The following is a 24,356-nucleotide window of genomic DNA, read 5'->3' as shown; positions in this document are numbered from 1 at the left end:
CCACGTGACGCGGGCTGCGGGGCGGGGCCGGCGCGCGCGCGCGGTCACGTGAGCGGGGAGCGACGATGGCGGCGGGAGGGCTGTGCGCGAGGTGCGGCGCGCGGCTCGGGGGCCCTCCCCCTCGGGCCGGGGCGGGCGGCGGAAGGGACCGGAAGGGACCGGAAGGGACCGGCGGGCACCGGCGGGCGGCGGCGGCAGCAGAACGGCGCGGGGGGGCAGGGCGGGCTAACGGCTGCGGGGCCCGCGCCGGGATGAGCCCCGCCCCTCGGGAGCGGCCGCTGCGGGACCCTCGGGCGGGACTCTGCCGCGGCTCTGCCCGCTTGCGAGCGGCGGAACGGTTAACGGCGCTCTCGAGGCGGAGCTGAAGCTTGCGGTAACGGCCCGGAGAGGGTCGGCCAGGGCCAGCCCCGGCCCGGAGCCGCTCTTGGTGGGGAGCGGAGCCCCCCGTGGCTGGAGCTCGCCCCCGGACCAACGCTTTGCGAGTGCAGACTTCAAGGCAGGGCGGCGAAGATGCCTGAGGGAAGCTCCTCGGTGCGCCGCGGCGGCCGTGGCTGCGTTCGGTCCGTGCCGTCGCTCCCTCAGCACAGTTTCGCCATGCGCTGTGCCGGTTCCGTGCTCTGGCGCCGTCTGATGCCAGCTTTTGCCCAGGGAGTGGGGATGCGAGCACCGCTGCTGGCTGGGCACGGGGAGCTGGTTTGGGCTAGCGAGTGCCGCCGAACGCGCTCTGATTCGCGGCGGAGGTTCGCAGGAGAGAGGCTGGCGCTGGCTCCACCAGATTGGCTCTGCCTCCGCCAAGCCGCTGCCCAGGTCTGCAGAGTGACTCGTAGTGCTCTCTGCGGGCTGGAGAGGTGGCACCCAGGGCTGGTGGCTGACCAGGTCGGGAGAGGTTCCTTAGCTTGCACACAGCGAACTGCTGAGCAGCTGCGAGGCAGGGGAGGGTGCTGCGCTGGAGCTCGTCTCAGCGCTGGGTCGGTGGCACCGCCTGGCAGCTTGCAGATGACTTTTGCTGCCTCGGGGAGCTATTTTCGTGAGGCTGCTCTAAAAATAAGCTGATAGCTGCTCCTGCTTTTGGAGACAGCCTGCGCGGGGCAGCTGGGAGGGTGAACTCCCAGTTTGTGCAGCACTGCTAACAAAGCCTTCGTCTGAGTTCCCAGGATGTCCTTTTGGCAAGCATCTTCCTTCGGAGCTGCTTTTGGGAGTCCCATTTTGCTGGGTACATGCACCAGGGTCAGGGTTTGACCTGCGGTAACCTGGCAGGGCAGGTTGGCTGTTCTGAAGAGTTCTAGGGTAGAAACAAGGAGCCAAGGGTAAATGTCCTGGAGACCTGCAGCACATCATTCTGCCCTGTGTAAGGGTGTTGCAGGCTTTCACTTCATCCAGCTTTGTCTTGCAGTTAAGAGAGAGGGATGGCAGCGAGCAGGGAGTGTGAGTGGCTGCAGTGCTCCTCACTGCAAGGTTCTTTTCCCTGCCCTTAGATGGCCCAGCAGGTGCAGCAGGCTGAGCTGGTGACCTGACGAAGATGTAGTGCTGCTCTAATAGGAGCTTGCAGGTCTTGCTGTATCCTTGGCACCTCTTTGGGTCTTCCTGGGTTCTTCCAGGACATCTGAAGGTGGTCAGCTAAAAGCTGATGTTCCTTACAATGATGCTTCTTGACTGCTACAGGTGGGAGCCAAAGGAGAGCCTGAGTAGTGTTGGTCACTAAAATCCTCTCCACCTTTTGGCTTTGTTGACAGGAGCAGCAGGGAATTATGGACGATTCTTCTGGGCAGATCAGCTCTGCGAGAGCCTGTAAGTATGTGTCCTGCTGAGCAGCTTTGCCTGTCCCTGCATGGGGTCTGTGGCCAGCAGAGCCTTTGTGCCTCTGCCTCTTGCTCAGTGCAATTTTAGTCTCTCTGTTTCCACTCTTGGTTTACTCTTCCCATGCATCATGAGCTGCCTGGAAAGGTTTCTGTGGGCAGATTCCATTTCTGGAGCCGACACAAGTTCTGCTTTCCAGGCTGCTTGGCCTGGGGACTCTTCCAGTGTGCTGTCTTGTTTGTGGGGACAGAGTCTGTGCATTCTAGGGCTGCCCAGGGGCTGCAGTCCAAACCTTACGGAACAGGCCTGCAGCCTCCTTCTTCTCACTCTCCAGAACTGCAGCAGGCAGTGAACTGCCTGGTACAGGAGCACCCTTGGAGCTAGTCCCAGCTGCCTGCGTTGTGCCCCTGTGGTGGGGCAGTGTCCCTGTCCCACACAGATGTGGCCCAGGGTGTGCTGAGGACTCTGCTCAGTGCCATTTGGTTCCCTTGCAGGCACAGATCGCAGCAGAGCTGAACAAGCACTGGCAGAGGCTGCTGGAGGGACTTGCCTACTACAAACCTCCAAGGTACAGTGGTGGCCTGAGGCAGGACCCTGCTGGGGGTCTCCTGACTCCAGAGGCGTCTTGTACCTTTGATGGCATGAAAGGAGATTTTACTCTCTTGCTTGCCTTGGGGTTCAGGAGAGCAGTAGCAAGAGGAAGTGCTTAACTCTTCCCTGTTCTGGGGCACGAGATGCAGAGCAGCGAGCAGCACCAGGTTCTGCTCTTGTGGCTGGTGTCAGGCAGCTCTCAGCCCTCGGCTCCGCTGGGCTGCAGTGCTCAGCTGCTCACCTAGCCTGGGGACAAGAGGCTGTTCCTGCAAGCTGAGAGATTGGGAATGAAGCCTGCTTGGTTGATCCCAAGGGGTTGCTGTAGTTTTAATTACTGCAATGTCTGCTCTCCCTAGCACATCTTCAGCAGAGAAGGTAAAGGCTGACAAGGATGTGGCTGCACCGCTGAAGGAGCTGGGCCTGAGAGTCAGCAAGTTTTTGGTGAGTGAGGTGCTCCCTGGCTACTGTTCATCCCTGCACTTGCACTGCATTGTTGTGATTCTGGCATTTGAGGGAGCTTCTTGATGTTGAAGAGAGGTAAACTTAGCTCCTCTCAGTTCAAAGGGATCTGCAGGTGGAGGCTGTCAGTGACCATTCTCAGTGAGTGGTGTCCTCCAGGTGCTGTAGTTCTGTACCTCCTGTTATGTGGAGGGCCTCACTTTTTAGCAGCACTCTCCTGCTTCTGGTCCTTCTTGGGTTCTTTCAAGACATCAGAAACTGCTCAGCTCAAGGCTGATGTCCCACCCATCAGCTGCCAGCTTGGAAAGGTCCATTGAGCTGCAGGGCTGCTCCTTGTGCTACTTCAAGGCAGTAGCTCAAAATGCAGCAGCTGGCAGTGGTACCTTGGTCTGAAGGCTGTGACATTCCTTCATCAGAGGGTAACCTGGGCACATCCAAGTGACCCCATGCTGCTGTCAGGGCTGTGAGCACAGAGTCTGACCCAAGCAGGGATCTGCCTGATGCAGAGAAGTGGTTTAAAGATAAGAGCTGCCTGGATGTGCTCACCTGCAGTGAGCTCAGCTGCCCTCCAGGCATCCCAGAGCACTTCTGCTTCATGTTTTGCAGGGTCTGGATGAGGAGCAGAGCGTGCAGCTGCTGCAGTGCTATCTCCAGGAGGATTACAGAGGAACAAGGGACTCCCTGAAGGTCCACAGCTCCCGTTCACATTATGTTGCTCCATATCCTTCCTTGCTAGCAGTGGCTTGGTGATGCACATGGTCATGTCTGAGTCTGAACTGAGCCTGGGAAGTGGCTTTGTAGCTTTCCTCCTCTGCACCCACAGTGCTCAAGTGCTGCTAAAGGAAAGATGGCAGCAGATGTTCAGGCCTATCCAGTGCCTCCTCCTGTCTCAGTTTCTCTGCAGCACAGGAGTGCAGGAGGGTTACAGCTATGTGAAGGAGAGCGAGTGGGGTCAAAGAGTGAGCACAGAATTAAAAGCAAATCTTTTGCCTTTGTGCTTCTCTCCAAAAGAAGTGGAAAGAAACATGGCTCTGGTGTATTTCGGCCCTTTTAGTCTGAGGCGTTCCTGCAGCAGACGAGTCTTTATTGTGCTGTTTTGCTTGCAGACAGTTCTCCAGGACGAGAGGCAGAGCCAGGCTCTGATGCTGAAGGTTAGTTTCCATTTGTGTTTTGTGTCCATCTGATGACAGAGGAGCAGCTCCAGTCCTGTGGATCCAGAAAAGCTTGGAATAAATGAAATATTTGTTCTTACAAAGAAATGAAATAGAAAAGCTGCCTCTGAAGTTGAGAAGTTGGCAGTGCTAAGAGCTGCTGCTGGGAGATGATTTCTACTAGCAGGAAATGTAGCTGGGCAGATGCTCTCAGCTTTACACTGAGGTCTGAGGTGACAGGTCTGGAGTGGAGGCTGGTGAATGTGCCTGACAGAGGGTGGCAGGGATGACGAAGGAGAGGTCCTCCCTGCCTGTCTTTCTGCGTTGCTTTTCCCGGTTCTCCCTCAGTGTAGCTCCATCTGTGTCCCTGTGGGCTCCTTGGGTTGAGCCCTGTGGAGTGGTTTCAGATAACTTTAACACCACTCTGAATCTGCATCTGTGGGGGTGGTTGGGCACTGGATGTTCCTGTGCCTGGCCAAGGAAGGAGTGGGTGTGGGACAGGATGCCACACCGGTGTCGCTCTGTTCACAGCTCGCCGACTACTACTACGAGGAGCGGCTCTGCGTCCTGCGCTGCGTGCTCCACCTGCTCACCTACTTTCAGGATGAGAGGCACCCGTACACAGTGAGTGCAGCAGCCTCTGCTGCCCTGGGCATGAGGCAGTGGCTGCCTGCCTGTGGCGGTCAGGGCAGGTGAGAGGCTGCTGATGTCTTTGTTTAAGGCCCAGTACTTCCAGTGCGTCGAGAAGCTGGACAAGGAGCTGGTTCCTAACTACCGGCGGCAGTTCGAGGCACTGTACAAAGCTGAGGCTCCCACCTGGGAAACACATGGAAGTCTGATGGTACTGGGGGGAATTCCTACAGGCAGGGGTTTGGGAACTGCTGCTGTGTAGATGTAGCTACAAAGGATGTGTCTCCTTGTCCCAGAAGCCTCCAGTGTGCTCTGCCTGACAGAATAGGCTCAGAGGGCTGCTCTCTCTTCTGTTCCTTGCCATGAGTGCCCTTAGAGCCTTGGGCCCACGAGTCCCTTCTGTGCCCTTGTCCACCATCCCCCTGCACCAGCACACTCTGGCCCTAGTGCCTGTCCGTGCCATGGACACCAAGCTGCTGCAGTGCTTCAGCCAGCGCCAGGCGGTGGCTGCTCTGCCTGCCCGGGCTGACGCTGCTCTCCCGCGCAGACGGAGCGGCAGGTGTCACGCTGGTTCGTGCAGTGCCTGCGGGAGCAGGCCCTGCTGCTGGAGGTCATCTTCCTCTACTATGCATACTTTGAGATGGCCCCCGAGGAGCTCCTGGTGTTTGCAAAGCTGTTCAAGGAGCAGGGCTTCGGCACGAGGCAAACCAACAGGCACCTGGTGGACGAGAGCATGGATCACCTGGTGGACCGCATCGGGTAAGGGTCCTGCCTGCACGGCAGGGGTGGGCAGAGCCCAGCCCTTGCTTGCCCTTGGAGCAACCTACTGTCAGTCCTGCTGCTGCTGTTTCAAGCTAAGCTTAAGCCAAACAGCTTTGTGGCCACCTTGGAAGTGTGTGGCAGAATGGAAGGGGAGTAGTGGTGAAGCAGAGGCAGCCATGTGCTAGCTGCAGTGCTCAGTCTTGGTTTTGATGGTCCCTGTGGTGCAGGGCAGTGAATTCCTCTGGTCCTGTGCCTGGCTGCTGCCTGCCTGGAGCCCAGCACTGAGCTCTGGGTGACTGCAGCCTCCCTTCAATTCTTCTGGTTCTGCTGGCAAAGGGCAGCAGCAGCTTGGTGGGACACAGCTGCAGCCAGGGGAAATGGATCCTGCCAGAGGGTAGAGTGACAGGAACACAAAAGCTGTCCTCACATGCAGCAACCTTCTGCCTGCTCACCAGAAATGGTTCTGAAGAGGGTAATTGGTCCTGGCTGGCACTCAGAGGGCACCTTCGTGTTGCCTCCTGCTGTTTCGTGGCATTTCTTAGTGCTGCAGAGAGCAGCTGGGCGAAGCAAACTGCAGGTGGTTTTCTGACCCCTGACAATTGAGAAATGAACCACCCTGAGCTCTTCACTGAAGTCTGACCTCTTTTATTCTTTTCCTGCTTGTAGCTACTTCAGCGCTCTCATTCTGGTGGAGGGCATGGAAATTGACTCCCTCCATGAGCGTGCTTTGGATGACAGGACAGAGGAGCACAAATTGGCCAAAAACCAGAGCATCCACCAGGTAAAGCAGTGGCAGAGGAGCCCCTTGGCAGGCCCAGAGCTTGCTGTGGTAGTCAGCTATGCTGTGTAAAGAGATCTGCAAGGTTCTGATCCTTGAGCCTAGGCAAGTGTAGGAACTGACACAACACCCTGGGGCTAAGAACAGAAAGAATTCCTTTCCCCTCGGCTGTTTTGGGCCTTTCTCGGTACAAAGAAAGCAGCATTAGCAAGGTTGTAGGAGAGGATGGGCCAGAGGGTTTGTGGTGTGGGTGCTGTCAGGACAGAGGAGGTCTGGGATTAGAGCAGCTCCGAGTCAGTGAAGCTTGCAGGAAAGCAGTCAGAGGCTGCTCCTGTGTCACTGGGCAGCTCCGTGCCGGAGGGCAGAGCTGAGCCAGCAGCGCTCGTTCCTGCCTGCAGCGAGCTTCTCTCACTCTCCCCTTGCTGTTTGCACAGGAGATGGACAGGCAGCTGCTGCAGCTGGGGGACCTGCCGCACCACGCCCCCGTGCTGCTGGCCTGGGCGCTGCTGCGGCACACCATCGGCCCCGAGGAGGCGGCGGGCACCGTGCGCAGGCTGGGCAGCGCTGCCATCCAGCTCGGCGCCTTCCAGCACCTGACGCGGCTGCTGCGCGCCCTCAGCGCGGCCGGCACCAACGTGAGCTTCCGACTGCTGCTGCCAGGCTCTGGTGGGAGGAGGGTGGCTTTGATCCCAGCCTGCTGGTGAGCAGAGTGCAGCGAGGCAAGTTCTGGCACCTCCCCTTGCAGCGAAGGTCAGAGCTGGAGCTTCGGCGTCCCTCTGGTGTGGAGTGCGGAGCTGCATCTCCCCAGAGCACAACCAGCTGCACTGAGTCACAGTTGCTGCTTTGCCTCCATAATTGGCCTTGCCAGGGTGGATCTGGAGCCATCAGATGGTTCAACCCTGCACTCTTGTCTCTGTGGTTCCACCTGTCATAAGCTGCTCTGCAGGCTGGGGGCAGGGGAGCCTGTGAGCACTGGGTGCTGGTGCCCTGGCACTGGCAGTGCACAGGTTTCTTTTTGGTGACATTTCCTGTCGCTGTGGAGCTGAACTCGTGGCTGCTTCCTGCCTTGGTGCCCCTTTGCTGGCTGCAGACAGCAGCTGTGGGCAGCTGGGCTGTGTTCTGCCCTTTGTGGCCTTGGCTCCAGGCTGTTCTTCCCTTGCAGTGCACTGCCAGTACGGCCTGCATGTGCATTTATGGGCTCCTGTCCTTCGTCCTGACATCGCTGGAGCTGCACACCCTGGGCAACCAGCAGGTAGGCATCCTGGGCTCCCTGCCCTGCCCTGTCCTGGCTGGTGCTGGTTGCTTGTCACGTCCTGATCCTGAATTTGAGGCTGCAGACTTTGTGCCTTGGATCTAGGAGAGGGATTTGCTGCTTTCCCTGCTGCTTTTAGACAGTGCAGCTGCAGCAAACACCTCTGCAGGCTGACTGCTTAAGGAAGGGAGAGCTGGAAGCACCTGAAGGCCTCTGCATTCGAAGGTCACTGTTGATGTGGTGTTCCCAGGGCAATGGAAATGACCCTGGCTCCATGTCCAGGGCTGAAAGGGCACCAGAGTGGACATTTGTCCTGGCCAGTGCCTTCATGAGAGCATGGCCTGGGGCTGGCTGTGCAGGCTAAGGGCTGGCCATGGGGGCTGGGAACTGGCTGAGGGGGGCAGGGGCTGGCTGTGTTGGGTGTTTTTGCTTTGACTGGAGTAAGCAGTACCAGCCTGGCTGGCAAACAGGGCAACTTGACTCCCAGAGATGTGTCAGAAGCTGGCTGTGATGGACCCCCTGTGTAATGTAGCTTCTCTTTACTCCATCCCCTCTTCCCTGAAGGACATCATCGATGCTGCATGTGAAGTTCTGGCAGCCTCCAGCATTCCTCAGCTCTTCTGGAAGACGGTCAGTGACTTGGCAGCATCTTGAGCCTGCCTTGGTAGTAACCAAAGCCTGGGAGAAGATCCCCTGGGGGTTGCTAGGTAGCTTCTAGAAGGGCCTGAGGAGCTCTGTGTCTATCTTTGATATACTTTTGCCCTTCCATGCCCTTGGTTTTGCTCCTGCAGGGTGCTGCCGCAGATGTTACTGTAGGTGGTGGCGCTTCAAGGCAGGGCTGGGTGCCAGGGGCTGGACTGACTGCTGCCAAAAGCATCCTGCTGGCCTTCCCTGCTCAGATTAGGATGTCCTGCCTGATGCTGGCACGCTGGCTCCTGCTTTAGTCCCTGAAAGGACTGAAGTGATCCTCTGTGCAGGGTGTGAGATGGGCAGGGAGCTGTGTCCCTGTGCTCTGCTGAGGCCATCTCAGTGTTGTGCTTGGCACTGAGACTTCTGTTTTCTGTTTCCACCCCCAGGAACCTACTGCAGGTCTGGGCATCATCCTGGACAGTGTGTGTGGGATGTTCCCCCACTTTCTCACTCCTCTCCTTCAGCTGCTCCAAGCCCTTGTGTCTGATAAATCGACTGCAAAAAAGGTAGAGAAGGCCTTGGTGTCAGGGAGAGGATCTGCTTCTGGGCAGGGCTGAGTGCTGTGTGGTTCTGGCCGTCAGCCCGGCTCATCTCAGCTGCAGCCTTAGGTCACAGACATCAAGCTCTTGTCAGAGAGCAGTGCTCAAGGCTCCTTCTCAGGCCTGTGCTGATGCAGAGTTCTGTTTCCTGGCTTTTGGGAAGCTTTCCAACTCTCCTGGCAAAGGAGGAGGCAGTGCCTGTGCCCCGGGGAAGTCTCTGCTCCGTTAGATGAGGCTTGCCTGGCCGTGGGGGTGCATTGGTGGGGTGGGGGTGTTAGAGGGAAAGTGTACATGGCAAGGCAACCCGTCTGGCCCTGGAGGCAGTTGGCCCCCTGGGTCGTGCTGCTGAGCTCTGTGCCTGCAGGTGTACAGCTTCCTGGACAAGATGTCCTTCTACATCGAGCTGTACAAGCACAGGCCGCCGGACGTGGTGCCGCAGGAGGACGGCACGCTCTGGAGGAGGCAGGCGCCCAAGCTGCTCTACCCCCTCGGTAGGGAGGCTGCCCTGCCCTGCTTTGCTGGGGCACCAGGGGGAGGCCAGTCCTCTCTCTGGGGGTGCTGCGTGCCCAGCCTCCAGCTGCCCCTCCACCTGCAGGGCTGGGTCAGACCAACCTGCGGATACCTCAGGGCACCGTGGGGCAGGTGATGCTGGACGACAGAGCCTACCTGGTGCGCTGGGAGTACTCCTACAGCAGCTGGACCCTCTTCACCTGCGAGATCGAGATGCTGCTGCACGTCGTGTCCACGGCAGGTGAGAGGCTGGGAGGAGGGCAGAGAGGGAAGGATTGCTCAGCTGGTGGCCAGCAGCAGGGCTGGGCAGCTCTTGGCTGTTGAGGGGGTGCATGGGGGTGCCCCTGGAACCTAGGGTGAGTGACTTCTGTAACCTAACCCTCTGTGAGAGTCCTTGCAGGGGCTGAGGGCTACAGTGAGTGGAGAGAGCTTTGAGATGAGGGAAAAGCTCAAGTGGCTAACAGAAGCGTTTCTGGTCTGGGAGTTAGTCCTGGGGATGTGTGCTAGGGTCTGTGTGTGGTGCTCCAGAGGTGGGTGCTGCTCCAGTCTGGTTCTGCACTCCAGTGTGAGTTTTCTTTACCCAGATGTGATCCAGCACTGCCAGAGGGTCAAGCCAATAATTGATCTGGTTCATAAGGTGATCAGCACTGATGTGTCCATAGCAGATTGCCTCCTGCCCATCACATCACGCATCTACATGCTCCTGCAGAGGTGAGCAGCCCAGCAGAGCTGCCCACGAGGGTACCATGGATGGCCAAGACCTCTGCAAGAAACGTCTCAGTGCTTGCAGCCCTAGGAGTGTCCTGGCTGCACACCCTTCAGTGTCTGCTGCCACAGACTGGCTCCCTTCCACCTCTTCTGAGCCCTGTGTGCCTCTGTCCGTCCAGAGGTGCTTCTCCCTGTGGCTCTGTCCGCACAAAAGGGGCAGACAGCATCAGAGCAGGAACTCCTTTCTGGGGCTGGAGTGTGAAGTGCCTGAGGGTGATGCTCTGCTGCACAGTCACTGCTGACTGTGGCACAGCCCAGCCTGCTGCAGTAACTGACTGTGACTCAGGTGTGGGGGTGGTGGCAGGTCTAGACTGGAAGTGCAGACTGATGTCTGGAGTTCCCTGCCCAGATTTGGCACTCGTCCAGGGCAGAGGAGAGGGAGGCAGCAGCCTTTTGACTGGAGGCCAGGGCAGAGGTGGCAGTGCACTGCATGCAGCCTGCTTCTCTTCTAGGCTGACAACTGTGATCTCTCCCCCCGTGGATGTCATTGCCTCCTGCATCAACTGCCTGACGGTGCTGGCTGCCCGCATGCCAGCCAAGGTGAGCAGGTGGCCTCCTGCCTCTGCTGGCCTCCAGAGCCAGCAGCCATGGATGGCAGTAAGAGGGAACATCTCTACTGCTTCCCTTGCAGGTGTGGACTGACCTTCACCACACAGGGTTCCTGCCCTTTGTTGCCAACCCTGTGTCCAGCATGAATCATGTCATCAGGTACTGGGGGTCCCCTTCCCTTGTGCCACTTGGTGTGCCCAGAACTCCTGCAGCATGTGCCTTTGGTGACAGAACCCTGCCGGTGGTTACCAAACCCTCTTGCTGCTTTCACAGTGCAGAGGGGATGAATGCTGGGGGCTATGGAAACCTATTGATGGGCATAGAGCAGCCCCAGGGCGAGTACAGGGTGACCATCGCCTTCCTCAACCTGCTCACCACGCTGGTCCGGGTGAGTGCTGCTGTGCTGGCCCACGGGAGGTCAGCTGCCGGCTGCTATGGTATCAGAGTGCAGTCCAGCTGTGCCCAACACTCATCTCCTGTGTGGTGGCTCTCTGGTGATCACTGGGTCACTCTCACCCTGCTGTTGGGGCTCTCTCTGCACTCGAATTCCTTACAAACTCTGATCTGACTCAGCTGATCCACAGCAGGGCAGAACCACCTGTGAACCCACATTCCCATGCCCCATGGCTGCCTCACTGTAAAGCCACAGCATGGCTTCCTGCCAAGGCTTCCTTGTGCTTCTAGCCAGAAGGGCAATAGGAACACTTCTGCTTCTAGGGGCAGCTTGGTAGCACCCAGAGCCAGGGGCTGGTGCCCTGCATCGTGTTCGTGCTGAAGGAGATGCTGCCCAATTACCACAAGTGGCGTTACAGCTGCCACGGAGTGAGAGAGAAGATTGGTGAGGCTCCTGCAGTGGGCAGAGAGTGGCAGAGAGGGCTGCTGTGCTCTGGGATGTCTTTGAGAACAGCAGGAATTGGGAAGCAGGAAGGTGAGCAGTCTGGTTTCTGTCCTTAGGATGCCTGATTCTGCAGCTGATTCATGCTATCCTGAACCTGTGCCCTGAAATGGATCCTTGCAGCAGGTAGGGCAGGGGTTGGCCGGCAGAGCTGCAGCAGCCTGGCTTGCAGGACATGAGGCAACACCACTGTGTGCCAGCTTTTGATCACAGATGACTAGCAGTGACCTGGCCTGGGCTGCAGTGCTGCTCTCAGCTCTCTTCTGCAGTGCTAAGCACAGGAAGGGGAGCAAAAAATGAGGGACAGAAAACATCAGCCCTGGAGAAGAGAGCAGCAGAGGCTGTCCAAGGCCGGCTGCTTCCCCCTGCTGTGTCCACTTAGAAGGCAGAAGGAAGCAGGGCTCTGGGGGTGCAGAGGTGGTGCTGGGGTGCAGATGCTGCTGGTGATGCCCTCTGGTCCTTGTCACAGCAGTGCCCCCAGCCTTCAGTCGCTGTGTGTCTTCAGCCTGGCCAACACTGAGGCAGGGCAAGCTGTCATCAACATCATGGGCATCGGGGTGGACACCATCGACCTGGTGATGGCCTCCCAGCCTGGCAGGTGAGTGCTTTGACTGGACTGCCTCGGGGGGGTCAGGGTGGGGCTTCCCCTGGCAGCCTGAAGATGCCATCGGTGGCTACCCGAGGCTGGAACCTTTTGCTGTAGCTGAGGCTGAATTCCTCCTGTCCTTGGCTTCTGCCCAGCCAGGCTGCACAGCAGGTTGTGCCTGAGGAGCTCTGCCACTTTATGTTCAGAGCAAGTCTGGAAAGGAGTGCAGAGTTGGGAGGAGGAAGCAGGACCTGTCTTGAGAAGCCCTTTTGGCTTTAATGCCTCTCCTTGACGTTCATCTGAAAGCAAACTCTCAGAGCCAGTTCCCTCACCTCATCCAGACTGGCTCACTGGTTTCTGTGGGGTTGGGCCTGGGAATGCTTCTCCCCCTGGCCTGGTACTTTTTCAATCCCTGTATCCCAAAGAGGAGGAGCAGAAGTGCAGGCAGTGAGGCAGAGAGTCAGGGTGGCTACTGGGAGCTGTGAGAGGGTTTGTGCCTCAGCAGCTGTTGCCTGTGGACACTGCAGTGAGTGCCACCACAATTCCCAGCTGCCAGAGGCAGATCTGCCCCTTGGAGCAGGGTGCAGAGAGCAGCTGTCAGCTGCCACTGCAGTCGTGCCTTTGGTTTCTCTGTGCCAACAGTGACGAGTCCCAGGGGCAGGGGCAGCTGCTGATCCAGACAGTGAAGCTGGCATTCTCGGTCACCAACAACGTCATCCGCCTGAAGCCCCCCTCCAGTGTGGTGTCCCCCCTGGAGCAGGCCCTGACCCAGCACGGTCTGTACCTACCCTGGGCAGCTCTGTTACCTGCAGGCACATTGCAGGCAGTGGTTCAGGTTTCTGGGTTCCCAGAGTGGTTTTCAGGGGTGGCAGGAGGCTTGCTCTGCCCACTCTGCTGGGCAGCAGCAGAAGCAGCTGCAGGTTTGCTGCTTTGGAGGGAGGTGGTGAATGCCTGTGGGCCTCTGGGTAGACTGACCTGGTTCTTACCTCCTGCACTGGAAATCACTCTGTGGCAGCTTCTTCTCCCTGATTTGAGCTGTGTCCTCTGCAGGTGCCCACGGGAACAACCTGATTGCAGTCCTGGCCAAGTACATCTACCACAAGCATGACCCCGCGCTGCCGCGCTTGGCCATCCAGCTGCTGAAGCGCCTGGCCACGGTGAGCCGAGCCCCCCCCAGGCTGCTCCCACCCTGCCATCCTGCCAGGATCGTCTCCAGGCTCCTTTGTGCCAGGGAGCTACAGGCTTAAGCTTTGTGCCAGAGCTCACCCCCCCGAGGGGCTTTGTTCAGAGGGTGCTCTCCACAGAGCCTTTGCACCTCCAGCTGAGCTGTTCCCACGTTTCTGAGCAGCTTCCTCAAGCTACACTCTTCAGTCTGATCCCAGCACCTGGAGCTTTAACCTCTTCCTGAGTGTGAGACCCTCTCAGTTTTTATCAGGAGCTTTCAGCTTTCCCTTGTAGACTCAGCCCTTGGCTGCTAACCTGCTTGGAATGTGTTGGCAGCTTTGTTGAAGCTCAGAAATGCAGCTCTGGGCTGCATTTCAAGAAACATGGTTCCAGAAGGGCTTTTCTCTTCATCTTTCCCAGTTTCATCACAACACTCTGGGAGCAGGTGAAGAGTGAAGCAGGGCTGAGAGAGGGAAGTGTGGGTCCCTTTGCAGGTTGTTTCCTGCCTGGTGACAGCTCCTGAGCTCCTCACACTGCCTAGGGATTCAGTTCCAGGTCTTGTGGAGCTTTGGTCTGAAATGGAACCCCATGAGCAGCGGCAGGAAGCACTCTGCAGAGCTGAGTTGGTGCTGCCTCTCTCTGCAGGTCGCTCCCATGTCTGTCTACGCCTGCCTGGGCAGCGATGCCGCTGCCATCCGCGATGCCTTCCTGACCCGCCTGCAGAGCAGGATCGAGGACATGAGGATCAAGGTCATGATCCTAGAGTTTCTCACAGTGGCAGTGGAGACACAGCCTGGGCTCATCGAGCTGTTCCTCAACTTGGAGGTTAAGGATGGCAGCGATGGGTCAAAGGTAGAGTAGCAGAGACTTGCTGACTTGCCCAGGAGCTCTGCACTGAAGCACTCCAGCAGACTTGGGGCACTAATGGCCCAGCTCTGTGGCTCTCAGCTCACCTGGTGTGCCCCAAGCACAGAGAGGTGCAAATGGTGCTGCCCCCGTGGGCGTGCTGCTCCCCCTGTGCTCTCAGGTGCTCTCTGCAGCAGGTGCCTGCCTCGTGGCTCAGTGCTGCTGTAACCTCTTGTTTGTTTCTGCTTTAGGAGTTCAGCTTAGGGGAGTGGAGCTGCCTGCAGGTGGTCCTGGAGCTGATAGATTGCAAGCATCAGGAGCGGTACTGGTGCCCCCCCCTTCTGCACCGCGCTGCCATCGCCTTCCTGCATGCCCTGTGGCAGGACCGGCGGGACAGTGCCATGCTGGTGCTGAGGACAAAGTGAGTTCTGCCTCTGCACTGCCTTCTGACAGACCGCTCCTTGGGGGCATTTGCCTCTTAGTCTTTGTGTGCTCTGGCAGGGGCTTGCAGGGCATGGGCCAGAGGCCAGGGGGGCTGGCCCTGAGTACCTTGTTCCTCTCCCGTAAGGCTGCACAAGTCTGTGTTCACCAGAGCCCTGCTCTGGAGTTCAGCAGTTGGGGTGCTGCCAGGCACAGTGTGGGCAGCTGAGTGAAGCTGCTTCTGTCTCTGTCTTGCAGGCCAAAGTTCTGGGAGAATTTGACCAGCCCTCTCTTTGGAACCCTTCCTCCACCTTCACAGTCATCAGAGGTGAGTCCAAGCTGAGCAGATGAGAGCAGGGATGGGCTGCTCAGGAAGGGTTTCTGGGTGGTAGTTGTGGCTCTGCCTTCTGCTTCAACTTTCTTGAGAGTGGCTTGGGCAGAGTCAGCAGATGAAGGGAACGCTTCTGGCTCTGCAGAGGGTGTTCAGACATCAGCTGCCCTTTGCCTTTCTCTGTTCTTTATTTGCATGTGAGACGAAACCAGCTGGTACCTGGCACCTCTGGCAGCACTCTGTGCAGGGCATGCTGCTTGGGGTGTCCATGCAACACACCCTGTGCTGCCTGGCAGAGGCAGCTGCTCTCTGCTTGAGGCACAGCTCAGGCTGAACAGTTTCTCAGAGCAATCCATCAGGGTCTTGCTCTTCTCCTTGTCTGGGGGAGTTCCCCCATTCTGGAGGTGCTGTGCTGAGTGGTGCTTTGAACACAACCTTCCTTCCTTGGCACCAGCCCCTGGGCCAGGTACCTGGGCACTGCCATTGTGGGAGAAAGGAGTCTGCTGCAAAGTGGGGAAGCAGAGGCTGGGGGTGAAGCAGGCTTGCAGTCTGCCTGCAGAGCAGGCTGCTTACCCCTTGCTCTTGTCTCTTCACAGCTTAGTGTCTTGGACACCTGTGCCTTAATCATGAAAATCATCTGCTTGGAGATCTACTACGTGGTCAAGTGAGTCTGCAGTTGTCTCTCCTCAGCCCTGGGCTGCTTGGTTCTCTGAGGCTTGGGCGTGAAGTCTGCCAGCCCCTGCGGACCTCGAGGGCCAGAGTGCTGCAGCCCTGAGAGCATGGGAGCAGTGCTTCACCCACAGCCCAGAAAGAGCCTTGAGCCTGGTGGGGGTGTTGGTGTGGGTGGAGGTGGTGCCCCTGCTGGCACGCTGAGCGTAGGGGAGCGGTGCAGCGGTCCCCTCCTAGCGCTGTGTTTCTGGCCAGGGCTGCCCCTCAGCCCATTGCAGTCAGGCCCAGTTGGCCTCTCTGCCTCCCAAAGACATGGGTCCCCAGATCCTCTGTGGGGATCAGGATTTTCCTTCACACTTGATGCCAAAATTGGGGTTCCCTGCGCAAGTCCAGCCTGTGAAGTGACCTTCCCTTGACAGCTGTGTCCTTGGCTTCCTGCCTCAATGCCTGCAGTCTGTTTTCTGACCAAAGGATGCCTGAAGGTAACTTCTGCTCTTGGCTTGCTCAGGGGCTCTCTGGACCAGTCCCTGAAGGACACCCTGCAGAGCTTCTCCAGCAAGAAGCGCTTCACCTACTGGTCAGAGTACGTCCGGCTGCTGGCCCAGCACGTGGCGGAGACCGAGGGCAGCAGCTGTGCCTCCATGCCTGAGTACCAGATGCTCTTCTCAGCCTGGAGGATGCTGCTCATCATCTCCACCAGCCACGTAAGAGCTGCCTCTGAAATACACACCTGGGCAGTGGGCACAAACCTGACCATGGGAAGCTCCATCTAAACGTGAGGAGCAACTTGACTGTGAGGGTGGCAGAGGCACAGCAGTCGCAGGAGCATGGCCCAGGAGATGGAGGAGCTGATGCCTGCCCAGAGCAGGCACAGCTGCCTGAGCAGGGCAGGGAGACAGTAACCAATTTTTGTGGCTCTGGAATCATGGAGAGGTTTTGCTGGGGCAGGGAGGCTTCTGAAGGGAGGTTTGTCAGATGCTGGCAGTGCTGCAGGGGTTGCTGTACAGCTGCATCACTGCAGCTGCAGGTGTGGGCAAGTCTGCAAGTCACAAAGCACAGCTGTGGCCTGGTGCTGCAGTGCTGGGCAGTGCATCTTGCGGGGTGCTGGGCTGATGCCTGTCTCTGTGCCCTCAGGCAGATATCATGCACCTGAGTGACTCTGCAGTTCACCAGCAGCTCTTTATGGATGTGCTCAGTGGGACCAAGGCCTTGGTAGGTGCTGCTTCCTGTCACTGCTGTCCTCTTCCCGTTGCCAATCTCTGCCTCTGCAGCTGCTCTCGCAGCTTTTGTAGTCCCTGTGCACCAGAGCTGAGCCAAAAGCAGCCTGTGATGAGGAGCATCTCAGCCTTCATTCTGGCTGTGCCATTCTTGTCATCACTGAGTGGTCCTGCAAGGGAGCCTGATCTTGTCCCTGCTGTGCTGCCAGGGGCAGAAAAACAAAGCTGGCCCTTGGGTGGTGGTGTGAGGCTGACGGTTTCTGTGGTGCTGGTGGCTGTGGCTGCTGCACCTGTAACTCTTGCAGTGTTTCTCCTTAGCTCCTAGTTCACACGTCAGGATCCTGCCTGCACCTGGGCTCTATGCTCTGCACCCTGCTCCTGATCCTGCTGAAGCAGTGGAAGAGGTGAGTGCTGTGCTGCACAGGGACCCGGGTGGGAGGCTGAGGCCTTGGTCTGGAGTTCCCTTAGGGGTGGCAGTTGCTGTAGGGCGTTGTGTGGCAGTGTGTGGATAGTTTGGCTCCCTGCTTGGCGGAGAAGTGGCTCGGAATTGTGTTTGTGCCAGTCAGCCCTGCACTGCCACTGTGCTGGGGGAGCCAGGGGTGCCTGGGGTGGGCATGGCAGGAGCTGTGGTGCAGGCAGGCTGCTGCGGGGCCTTTTCTGACCTGAAGAGCTCTCCCTTCTCGTTGTCAGCTGCTTGAGCTCTGTGGATAAAATCCTAAACTCCTTGACGCAGATCCTGGAGGGAGTGCTGCAGGCGGAGCAGCCGATGGAGAGAACCAGGGCCAAGGTCTTCTCGGCTCTGGTTGCTGTGCTGCAGATGAAGGAGCTGAGAGGTGAGTGGTGTTCAGCATGTCCTGGCGGTGCCCAGCACAGCACTGTGGTGCCCAGCACAGTTCAGTGGTGCCCAGCATGGTGCTGTGGTGCCCAGCACGGCTTGGTGGTGCCACTGGGTGCGCCGGGGCCTGCCCGCGGGTGCTGAGCGCTGCCTGTTCACAGTGGCGGAGGTGCCGCAGTACTCGCAGCTGGTGCTGTGCGTGTGCCAGACGCTGCAGGACGAGGCCCTGGCGCTCTGCGACCAGACACGGCACAGCCTGGTGCTGGGCGAGGCGGCAGAGGACAAGGACAGCATGGAGACGGAGGAGGCCTGCAGGGCCAGGCACAAGGACCAGCGTGACGGGGTGAGCCCTGCTGCTCCACTGCCCTGCAGCCTGGGGGCTGGAGCAGCGTTGCTCTGCTGCCTGCTGAGGAGGTTCCAGTTCCAGAGCTGCTCCATGTGGCTTTGGCACATGTGGGGCTGAGATGCTCTCTGCTGCTGCCTCTGTCATGTCTGCTCGAAGGGGCATTGCCCCAGCTGCTGGCACAGCCAGGAGGTGTGAGAGAGCTGTGTGAAGGGCAGCAGAGCCTGGGCCTGCCTTTCTGAGAGGGGCTGAGCTTGGGCTGGGTTAGTGAATGCTCTCAGGGCTTTCTTGGTGCCCATGCCAAGTCTCTGCCACGTTCTCCTTGTCACTACAGGTTTGTGTCCTGGGCCTGCACCTGGCCAAAGAGCTCTGTGAGGTTGATGAAGATGGGGACTACTGGCTGCAGGTCACCAGGAAAGTCCCTGTGCTTCCCACCATCTTCACTGCCTTGGAGATCAGCCTGAGAGTGAAGCAGAACCTGCACTTCACAGAGGCCTCCTTACACTTACTGCTGACCTTAGCAAGGACGCAGCAGGTGAGAGCTACAGAGATGGACCTAGTGGTAGGAACCACCTCATTGTCCTGTCTATGGCACAGCTGAGCAGGGAGCTCTAGAGAAAGGGCTTCAGAGACTGGGGAGCTGCAGGGCCTGTGTACACTCTTGCCTGGTTTGCTTTGCTCTTCTAGAGAGTGAGACCCCTGTGGGTGGAGGACTGAGGCAGCCAGAGCAGGAGCTGCAGTGAGCGGCTCTGCAGTGCAGGTTATCCTCTCTGGTGCAGCAGCATCCAGAGCTGGAGGTCAGCCCAGAGCTAGCCCTCTGCCAGGTGGTAATGAATGGAGCTCATAACACAGCTGGGCAGGGAGGATTTCACTGGGAGAAGAGCACAGCTGAGCAGGCAGAACAGTGAGTGCAGAGAGGAGTTCCCCAGGCTGGGGACAGGAACAGCTAATGCAGAGCAGCTCTGGTTAGCCTCCGGGAGCGGGAAAGGGGCAGGTTTTAGCAGTGATTCCTTCTGTCTCTTGCAGGGAGCAGCAGCAGTGGCTGGGGCTGGTGTCACCCAGAGCATCTGCCTGCCCCTGCTGAGTGTGTACCAGCTCAGCAGCAACGGAGCCATCCAGGTGGGTGCTGCTGCTGGCTTTGCTGGGGCTGCTCCAGCAGAGCTCTGCCCTGTGGCCATGCTTGGAACAGAGGCCTCCTGCTCTGGGAGGCCAGCAGCTACCCTAGAGCCTGAGGGCTGCCAGAAAGGCGTGGAGGGCGTGTGGCTGTGCCAGGCCAGGCAGCAGTGCCAGGGAGTGATTTGTGTCTGGCCTGTGCAGGGCTCTGCCTCGTCGCGGCGCTCTCTGGATGCCCCGTCCTGGCCCGGGGTCTATCGCCTCTGCATGTCACTGATGGAGAGGCTGCTCAAGACTCTCAGGTACAACTTCCTGACGGAGGCCCTGGACTTTGTTGGTGTCCACCAGGAGAGGATTCTTCAGGTACATCACAGCCCTCTGTGGTGGCTCCCTTGCTCTGTGTGTGTGAACATCAGAAAGTGCAGAAGCAGCAGGAGGACATTGCCCAAGTCCTGCAGGCAAGCAGGGAGGGGCTGGTGGAGCTTACTGGAGCTGGATGGGCACCACCTGTCCATCCTTTTCACTCGTAGGGCTAAAGCCTTGCTGCAGGTGTTGGGAGCCAGCACAGCAGCAGAGTGGGGGCTGGGTGGGAGCTGAGTGTGCTCTGGAAGATAGCAGAGGAGAGTGGTGCGAGGAGGTGGCCTCAGCTTGGCCACAGTCAGGCTTCAGTCACCATTTGGGTTGGCAGCTCTGCTGCCCTGCCCTGCTGGGTACCTGAGCTGCTGGACCGTGTCAGTGCCCGTGCTGAAGTGCCCTGTCTGTGCCCCGGTGCTGAAGTCTCAGTTTGGAACTGTGTCCTGGGACAAGCAGCTGCCCGCTGGCTTGGCAGCCAGGCCAGTGGCACCCTCTGACCCCTGCGGAGCATGAAGTGCCCTGGGTCTGGCCCCTGTGCTGTGTGGCCCCATTCAGGAGTGTGCTGCTGTGCCTGGGGAAGATCCTCTGCACCTTTAGAGCAGGGGGAGGACTTTTTGCTCTCTCCTTAAACCCTGAGTTTCTCCCCTCTGCTGCCCAGTGCCTGACGGCGGTGCGGACGGTGCAGAGCCTGGCCTGCCTGGAGGAGGCTGACCACACCGTTGGCTTCCTCCTTCAGCTCTCCAATTTCACCAAGGAGTGGCACTTCCACCTGCCACAGCTCATGAGGGACGTGCAGGTAGGGCTCGGGTACTGCAGTGGGCAACTCCTCACCCTGGAGTGCAGAGGAAGGGGCACAGGCACTTTCAGTGCTGCTCTGGCTGGGAGCTGTTGCTGAGGGCATGTAAATGTTCTGGCAGTGCCCTGTCTGAGCTGAGGGAGGGAAAATCACAGCTGGGGACAGGCAGGTGACAGCTTGGGAAAGTGAATGTGGGGGGGGGGTCAGTGTCCTGCTCTCAGCTGGCAGCACGAGAAAGCACTGCAGAGGCTGCCCTGACCCTTAATGAGCAGTGCCTGTGTCTGGGTTTTCTGCCTTCCTCCCCCTTCCCTGGGGCCTGAGCTGCTGCCAAGGTTCTCCCTCCCTTGTTCCTTCCAGGTGAATCTTTGCTACCTGTGCCAGGCCTGCACCTCCCTCCTGCACAGCCGCAAAATGCTGCAGCACTACCTGCAGGTGAGGATGGGCACCCTGGGACAGGTTGCAGGCTGGGTTGCCCCAGGGCTGGCTACTGGCAGTCAGCAGTGCCAGGACTTGCACTTCTGCACAGAAAATGTGCCAGGAGTGGCGAGGGCTCGGAGTTGTGGACTGTAAAGCCAGGCCTAGAGGGGCAGCAGCCATGGCTGGTGGTGCCATGGTGATCTCCTAGCAGTCCACAGTGCCGCAGTGCTCTGCAGTGTCACTGGCTCAGGCAGTGCTGATCTGCTGTCCTTCAGAGAGCTCTGTTCTCAGGGGGTCCTTAGGGTGGTGGCTGGCAGCGAGGAGCTGCTGCTGTGATACTGCCAGCTGGCCACAGCCTGCGCTGGGGCTAGGCTCTTCCTCTGGGCTGTGGAAGCTCAGCGGCCTCTGCAGCTGCCTCCCCTGCGTGCCCTGGGCACAGCTGCTCCTGTCGTAGCATTCAGCGCTCCGGGCAGAGCATGCCCAGCCCCTGCTCTTCATCTCCCCAGGCCAAGAACGGGGACTCGCTGCCGGGTGGTGTGGCCCCGCGGGTGCAGCGGGCAGCGGGGGCGGGCGGGCGAGCGCCCAGCGGTGAGGAGGCGGCGGAGCAGAGGGCACTGCTGCCTGTGCAGTACAGCCTGCTCAAGATCCTCAGCAAGTCTCTGGCTGCCCTGCGACACTTCACCCCTGACGTCTGCCAGATCCTCCTCGACCAGGTAGTGCAGCAGGGCAGCTGCTCCCTGGGGCAGTGCCCAGCCTGTCCCTGGTGCTCTGCTCCCTGCAGCAGCTGCGTGCTGTGCCCACGCAGCTGCGTGCTGCTGGGCTGCAGAGCAGGGGGCCGGGCAAGGAATCCCCCTGGCAGCCAGGCTAGGAAGGGCTTGGCTGGGCTCTGCACCTGTGGCTTGCTGGGACAGGCGAAGGACCCTGCTGTGTTGTGTCCTCAGTGCTGCTCTTCAGGCAGCCTCTGCTCATCCTCCAGTCTGTCCTCCAGGAAGGGCTCATCTCTGCTTCTAGCAGTGTCCTGCTGCCCACTTTTGTACAGTTCACTTTCTGTGCCTCTGGGTACCCAAACCTGGGCATTGGATGCCAGTCTGGAAAGAGTTCCTGAGGCTGCCATTTGGTAGAAAGCTGCAGGGCTTGGGAGGTGGAGAAGGCTTTGGAGCCTGCGGGTGTAGCACTGGGCAGAGCTGTCTGCAGTGCTGCACTGTGCACTGGCACTCTGGGGGGATCTCAGTGCTCCTGGTTCTCAGCACAGAGGGCAGGACAGGGACTGTGGCAGGCTGTGGCTCAGGCCTCAGCCACTGCTGGTCCTGTCTCTGCAGTCACTGGACCTGGCTGAGTACAGTGTGCTCTTCGTGCTGAGCTTCACCACCCCAGCATTCGACTCCGATGTGGCACCCTCCTTTGGCACCCTCCTTGCCACAGTCAATGTGGCCCTCAACATGCTGGGAGAGGTAGTGCCCATTGCTTGGGGATGAGCCTGGCAGTGACCCCAGAGCCCCCCTCCAGCTGCTGCTCTGAAGGGCAGAGCGGTGCCTCTGCTGTCTTAGGTCTGATGTCTCTCTCCCTTTCCCAGTTGGATAAGAAGAAGGAACCTTTCCCTCAGACTGCAGGGCTGAATGTGCAAGAGGGAACCAAAACCCTCAAGTAAGTTCTCAGCTGCTTGGTTCAGTCCTGGCTGAGGAGCAGGCCCTCAGAGTGGTGTTTGGGCATCTGCTTAGCTTCAGAGCTGCTCACTGGCGCCAGGGAGCTCCTCAAGCCCATCAGAGGCTCTGCAAAGCAAGCAGGGATGGGTCTGGGAGGGTGCATGAGGCTGTCCCATCCTGAGCTGCAGTCTGTGCTGGCCCTCAGTGCTCCTTGGAGCTTCTGCTCATCAGGCCATGGCTTGGGCACCAGTGGCAGAGCAGATGGGAGCAGCTGCAGTCTTCCCTCGCCTGTGCCTGCCGTGGGGAGGCCTCAGGAGAGGGTTTGGCCCTGGAGCCAGAGGCTGCTGAGCCCCCTGGGGGTGCCAACCAAGCCTGCTGGGGGTGCTGAGAGCTGCTGTCTGCACAGGTCGCTGCTGATGTTCACCATGGAGAACTGCTTCTACCTGCTGATCTCGCAGGCCGTGCGCTACCTGCGGGACCCAGGCGTGCACCCCCGCGACAAGCAGCGCATGAAGCAGGAGCTCAGCTCCGAGCTGGTGAGAGAGCCTCTGCCAGCCACTGCCAGCCTCCCTGCCTGCCCAGGGCAGGTGTGGCTGCTGGGTGAAGGGCCTTCGGCCTCAGCTGCCCAGCTGAGCTTAGCATCGGGCAGCCTGGGGGTGTCCCTGACCTGCTCTCTCTCCCGCAGAGCACTCTGCTGTCCAGCCTGGCTCGCTACTTCCGCCGCGGGGGCCCCTCCTCGCCCGCCAGCGGAGTTCTGCCCTCTCCCCAGGGCAAGGCAGCCTCCAAGCTGGGCGCCGAGGGGCAGGAGCCGCTGCTGCAGCTGGTGCAGGCCTTCGTGCGCCACGTGCAGAGGTAGAGGCCCTCCTGCTGCTGCTGCCCTGCCGCCGCCCGCAGCCCTCTACGGCTGAAGGCGTCACCAGGCAGAGCTCTGGGCAGGGCAGAGACCTGTCCTGGCCGTGACATCAGCCACCAGGTCCTGTTGAAGCCTGCAGCCTCGCAGCTGCTGGTGCCCACCCTGCTGCTGCAGCATCCCGCGGGGCCAGGCACGGGGCAGAGGCAGAACCTTTATTTTTGTAGCTTGGCCTCGGGGGGGCGCTGCAGCCGCCGGGGAGGGGACACAAACGCTCTGCTGGGCCCTGCCCTGCTCGCCACAGCAGGTGCCAGCAGCCTGCCTGGCAGGCAGAGCCCAGCGGGGGCACACGAGGGATCAGCGCTTCAGAGACCACCTTTCTACTGCTATTTTTGTACGGAATGGTTCAGGGCCAGCTGGGGGTGCCCACAGCTCCCCTGCCCCACTCGGGGGGTGCCCACAGCTCTCTCGCCCCACTCGAGGGGTCCTGGGTGGCTCCGAAGAGCAAGGCCTCAGCCAAGGTTTTTAGCCCATATTGCTGGCCGCAGCCTTGCAGGTTTTTGTAACTGTGCCCTATTTATACTGAGATTAAACCTTTCTACTGCAGCCCAGGCCCTGCTCCCTGCTCCTCTGGGTTGGCTCTGCTGGGCCCACGTTCTCCTGGCAGGGGCTTGTGAGTGACCCCCAGGGGCCTGCGCAGTGACAGATCCAGGGCTGCATCCTTGGATCTCCCACAGCCACTCCCTCTGCCTTCCTCACACTGGGGAGCTCCTCAGCAGTGGATCCCTCTGCATGCATCCCTGTGGCAGCAGCAGGAGCCAGGCTGGCAGGGGCTGTCTGCAGGGCGATGCATCCTGCAGCTCTGGAGCAGGGAACAAGCTGGACTGAGGCTTAGTGGAGTGGAGGCAGTGAGGGAAGCTGCTGCCAGCAGCAGGGCTCCCTCCTGCTCCTGCTGGCTCTTGCGAGGGCAGAGGCACCATTTGGTGCATCCTTAAGCTGCTGCTGGTGCTGCTGTTCCTCCTGCACAGTGCCAAGGGGGCACACACTGGGACCAGAGCTGTCGCTGGCCTGAGCGGAGGTGCAGCTGAGCAGGGGCAGGTTTGTAATAGGCCAGAGCTGTGCAGTGCAGGCACAGCACCAGAGAACAGGATTTGATTCCCTCTCTGCCTGTGAACAGTTGAGCCCTGCTGCTGTGCCACAGCTTTCAGCACTGCTTCCCCAGGAGCTGATTCCAAGCTGGGGGTGAGGGACAAGGCTTAGGCTGCCAGCAGCAGAACTGTGCCCACAAACAGGCTGCCAGACCTCCAGAGCACTTCAGGCACTCAGCAGCTAGAGCCTTCTGCTCTGTTTTTGCCTCAGGTGAGGAAGGAGCTGCTGCTCCTCAGTGTTCTGGGGCTGGGA

The 24,356-nt window shown here is 59.4% G+C and overlaps 1 protein-coding gene across 5 annotated transcripts; it reads left to right on the top strand.

The window, feature by feature from the left end:
* Positions 1-47: 47 nt before the first annotated feature.
* NUP188 (nucleoporin 188) lies at positions 48-23,561 on the top strand. Of its 5 annotated transcripts, none has more exons than XM_064171224.1 (44): positions 48-91; positions 1,734-1,788; positions 2,292-2,365; positions 2,745-2,829; positions 3,454-3,534; positions 3,954-3,998; positions 4,530-4,622; positions 4,720-4,839; positions 5,176-5,387; positions 6,057-6,171; positions 6,603-6,803; positions 7,331-7,420; positions 7,985-8,050; positions 8,497-8,616; positions 9,014-9,140; positions 9,245-9,400; positions 9,744-9,870; positions 10,380-10,467; positions 10,559-10,635; positions 10,750-10,864; positions 11,194-11,314; positions 11,431-11,497; positions 11,841-11,969; positions 12,600-12,733; positions 13,008-13,114; positions 13,767-13,973; positions 14,219-14,388; positions 14,646-14,715; positions 15,315-15,382; positions 15,896-16,091; positions 16,522-16,599; positions 16,923-17,008; positions 17,295-17,437; positions 17,601-17,782; positions 18,117-18,317; positions 18,809-18,901; positions 19,100-19,258; positions 19,908-20,045; positions 20,403-20,477; positions 20,969-21,175; positions 21,782-21,913; positions 22,036-22,106; positions 22,512-22,641; positions 22,791-23,561. In XM_064171224.1, exons 1-44 carry the CDS (start codon positions 66-68, stop codon positions 22,959-22,961), a joined length of 5,208 nt encoding a protein of 1,735 aa, XP_064027294.1. In that variant the 5' UTR covers positions 48-65; the 3' UTR covers positions 22,962-23,561. The 5 variants fall into 5 exon arrangements, with proteins under 5 accessions (XP_064027294.1, XP_064027293.1, XP_064027292.1 ...); XM_064171223.1 differs by lacking the exon at positions 48-91 and adding an exon at positions 325-560 and having other exon boundaries at positions 11,844-11,969; XM_064171222.1 differs by lacking the exon at positions 48-91 and adding an exon at positions 325-560.
* Positions 23,562-24,356: the final 795 nt, after the last annotated feature.

This window comes from Pogoniulus pusillus, chromosome 35, assembly GCF_015220805.1.
Source record: "Pogoniulus pusillus isolate bPogPus1 chromosome 35, bPogPus1.pri, whole genome shotgun sequence".
In the NCBI taxonomy this organism is placed as follows: domain Eukaryota; kingdom Metazoa; phylum Chordata; class Aves; order Piciformes; family Lybiidae; genus Pogoniulus; species Pogoniulus pusillus.
The sequence above is the reverse complement of the archived record's forward strand: the minus strand, read 5'-3'. Positions and strand labels throughout refer to the sequence as shown.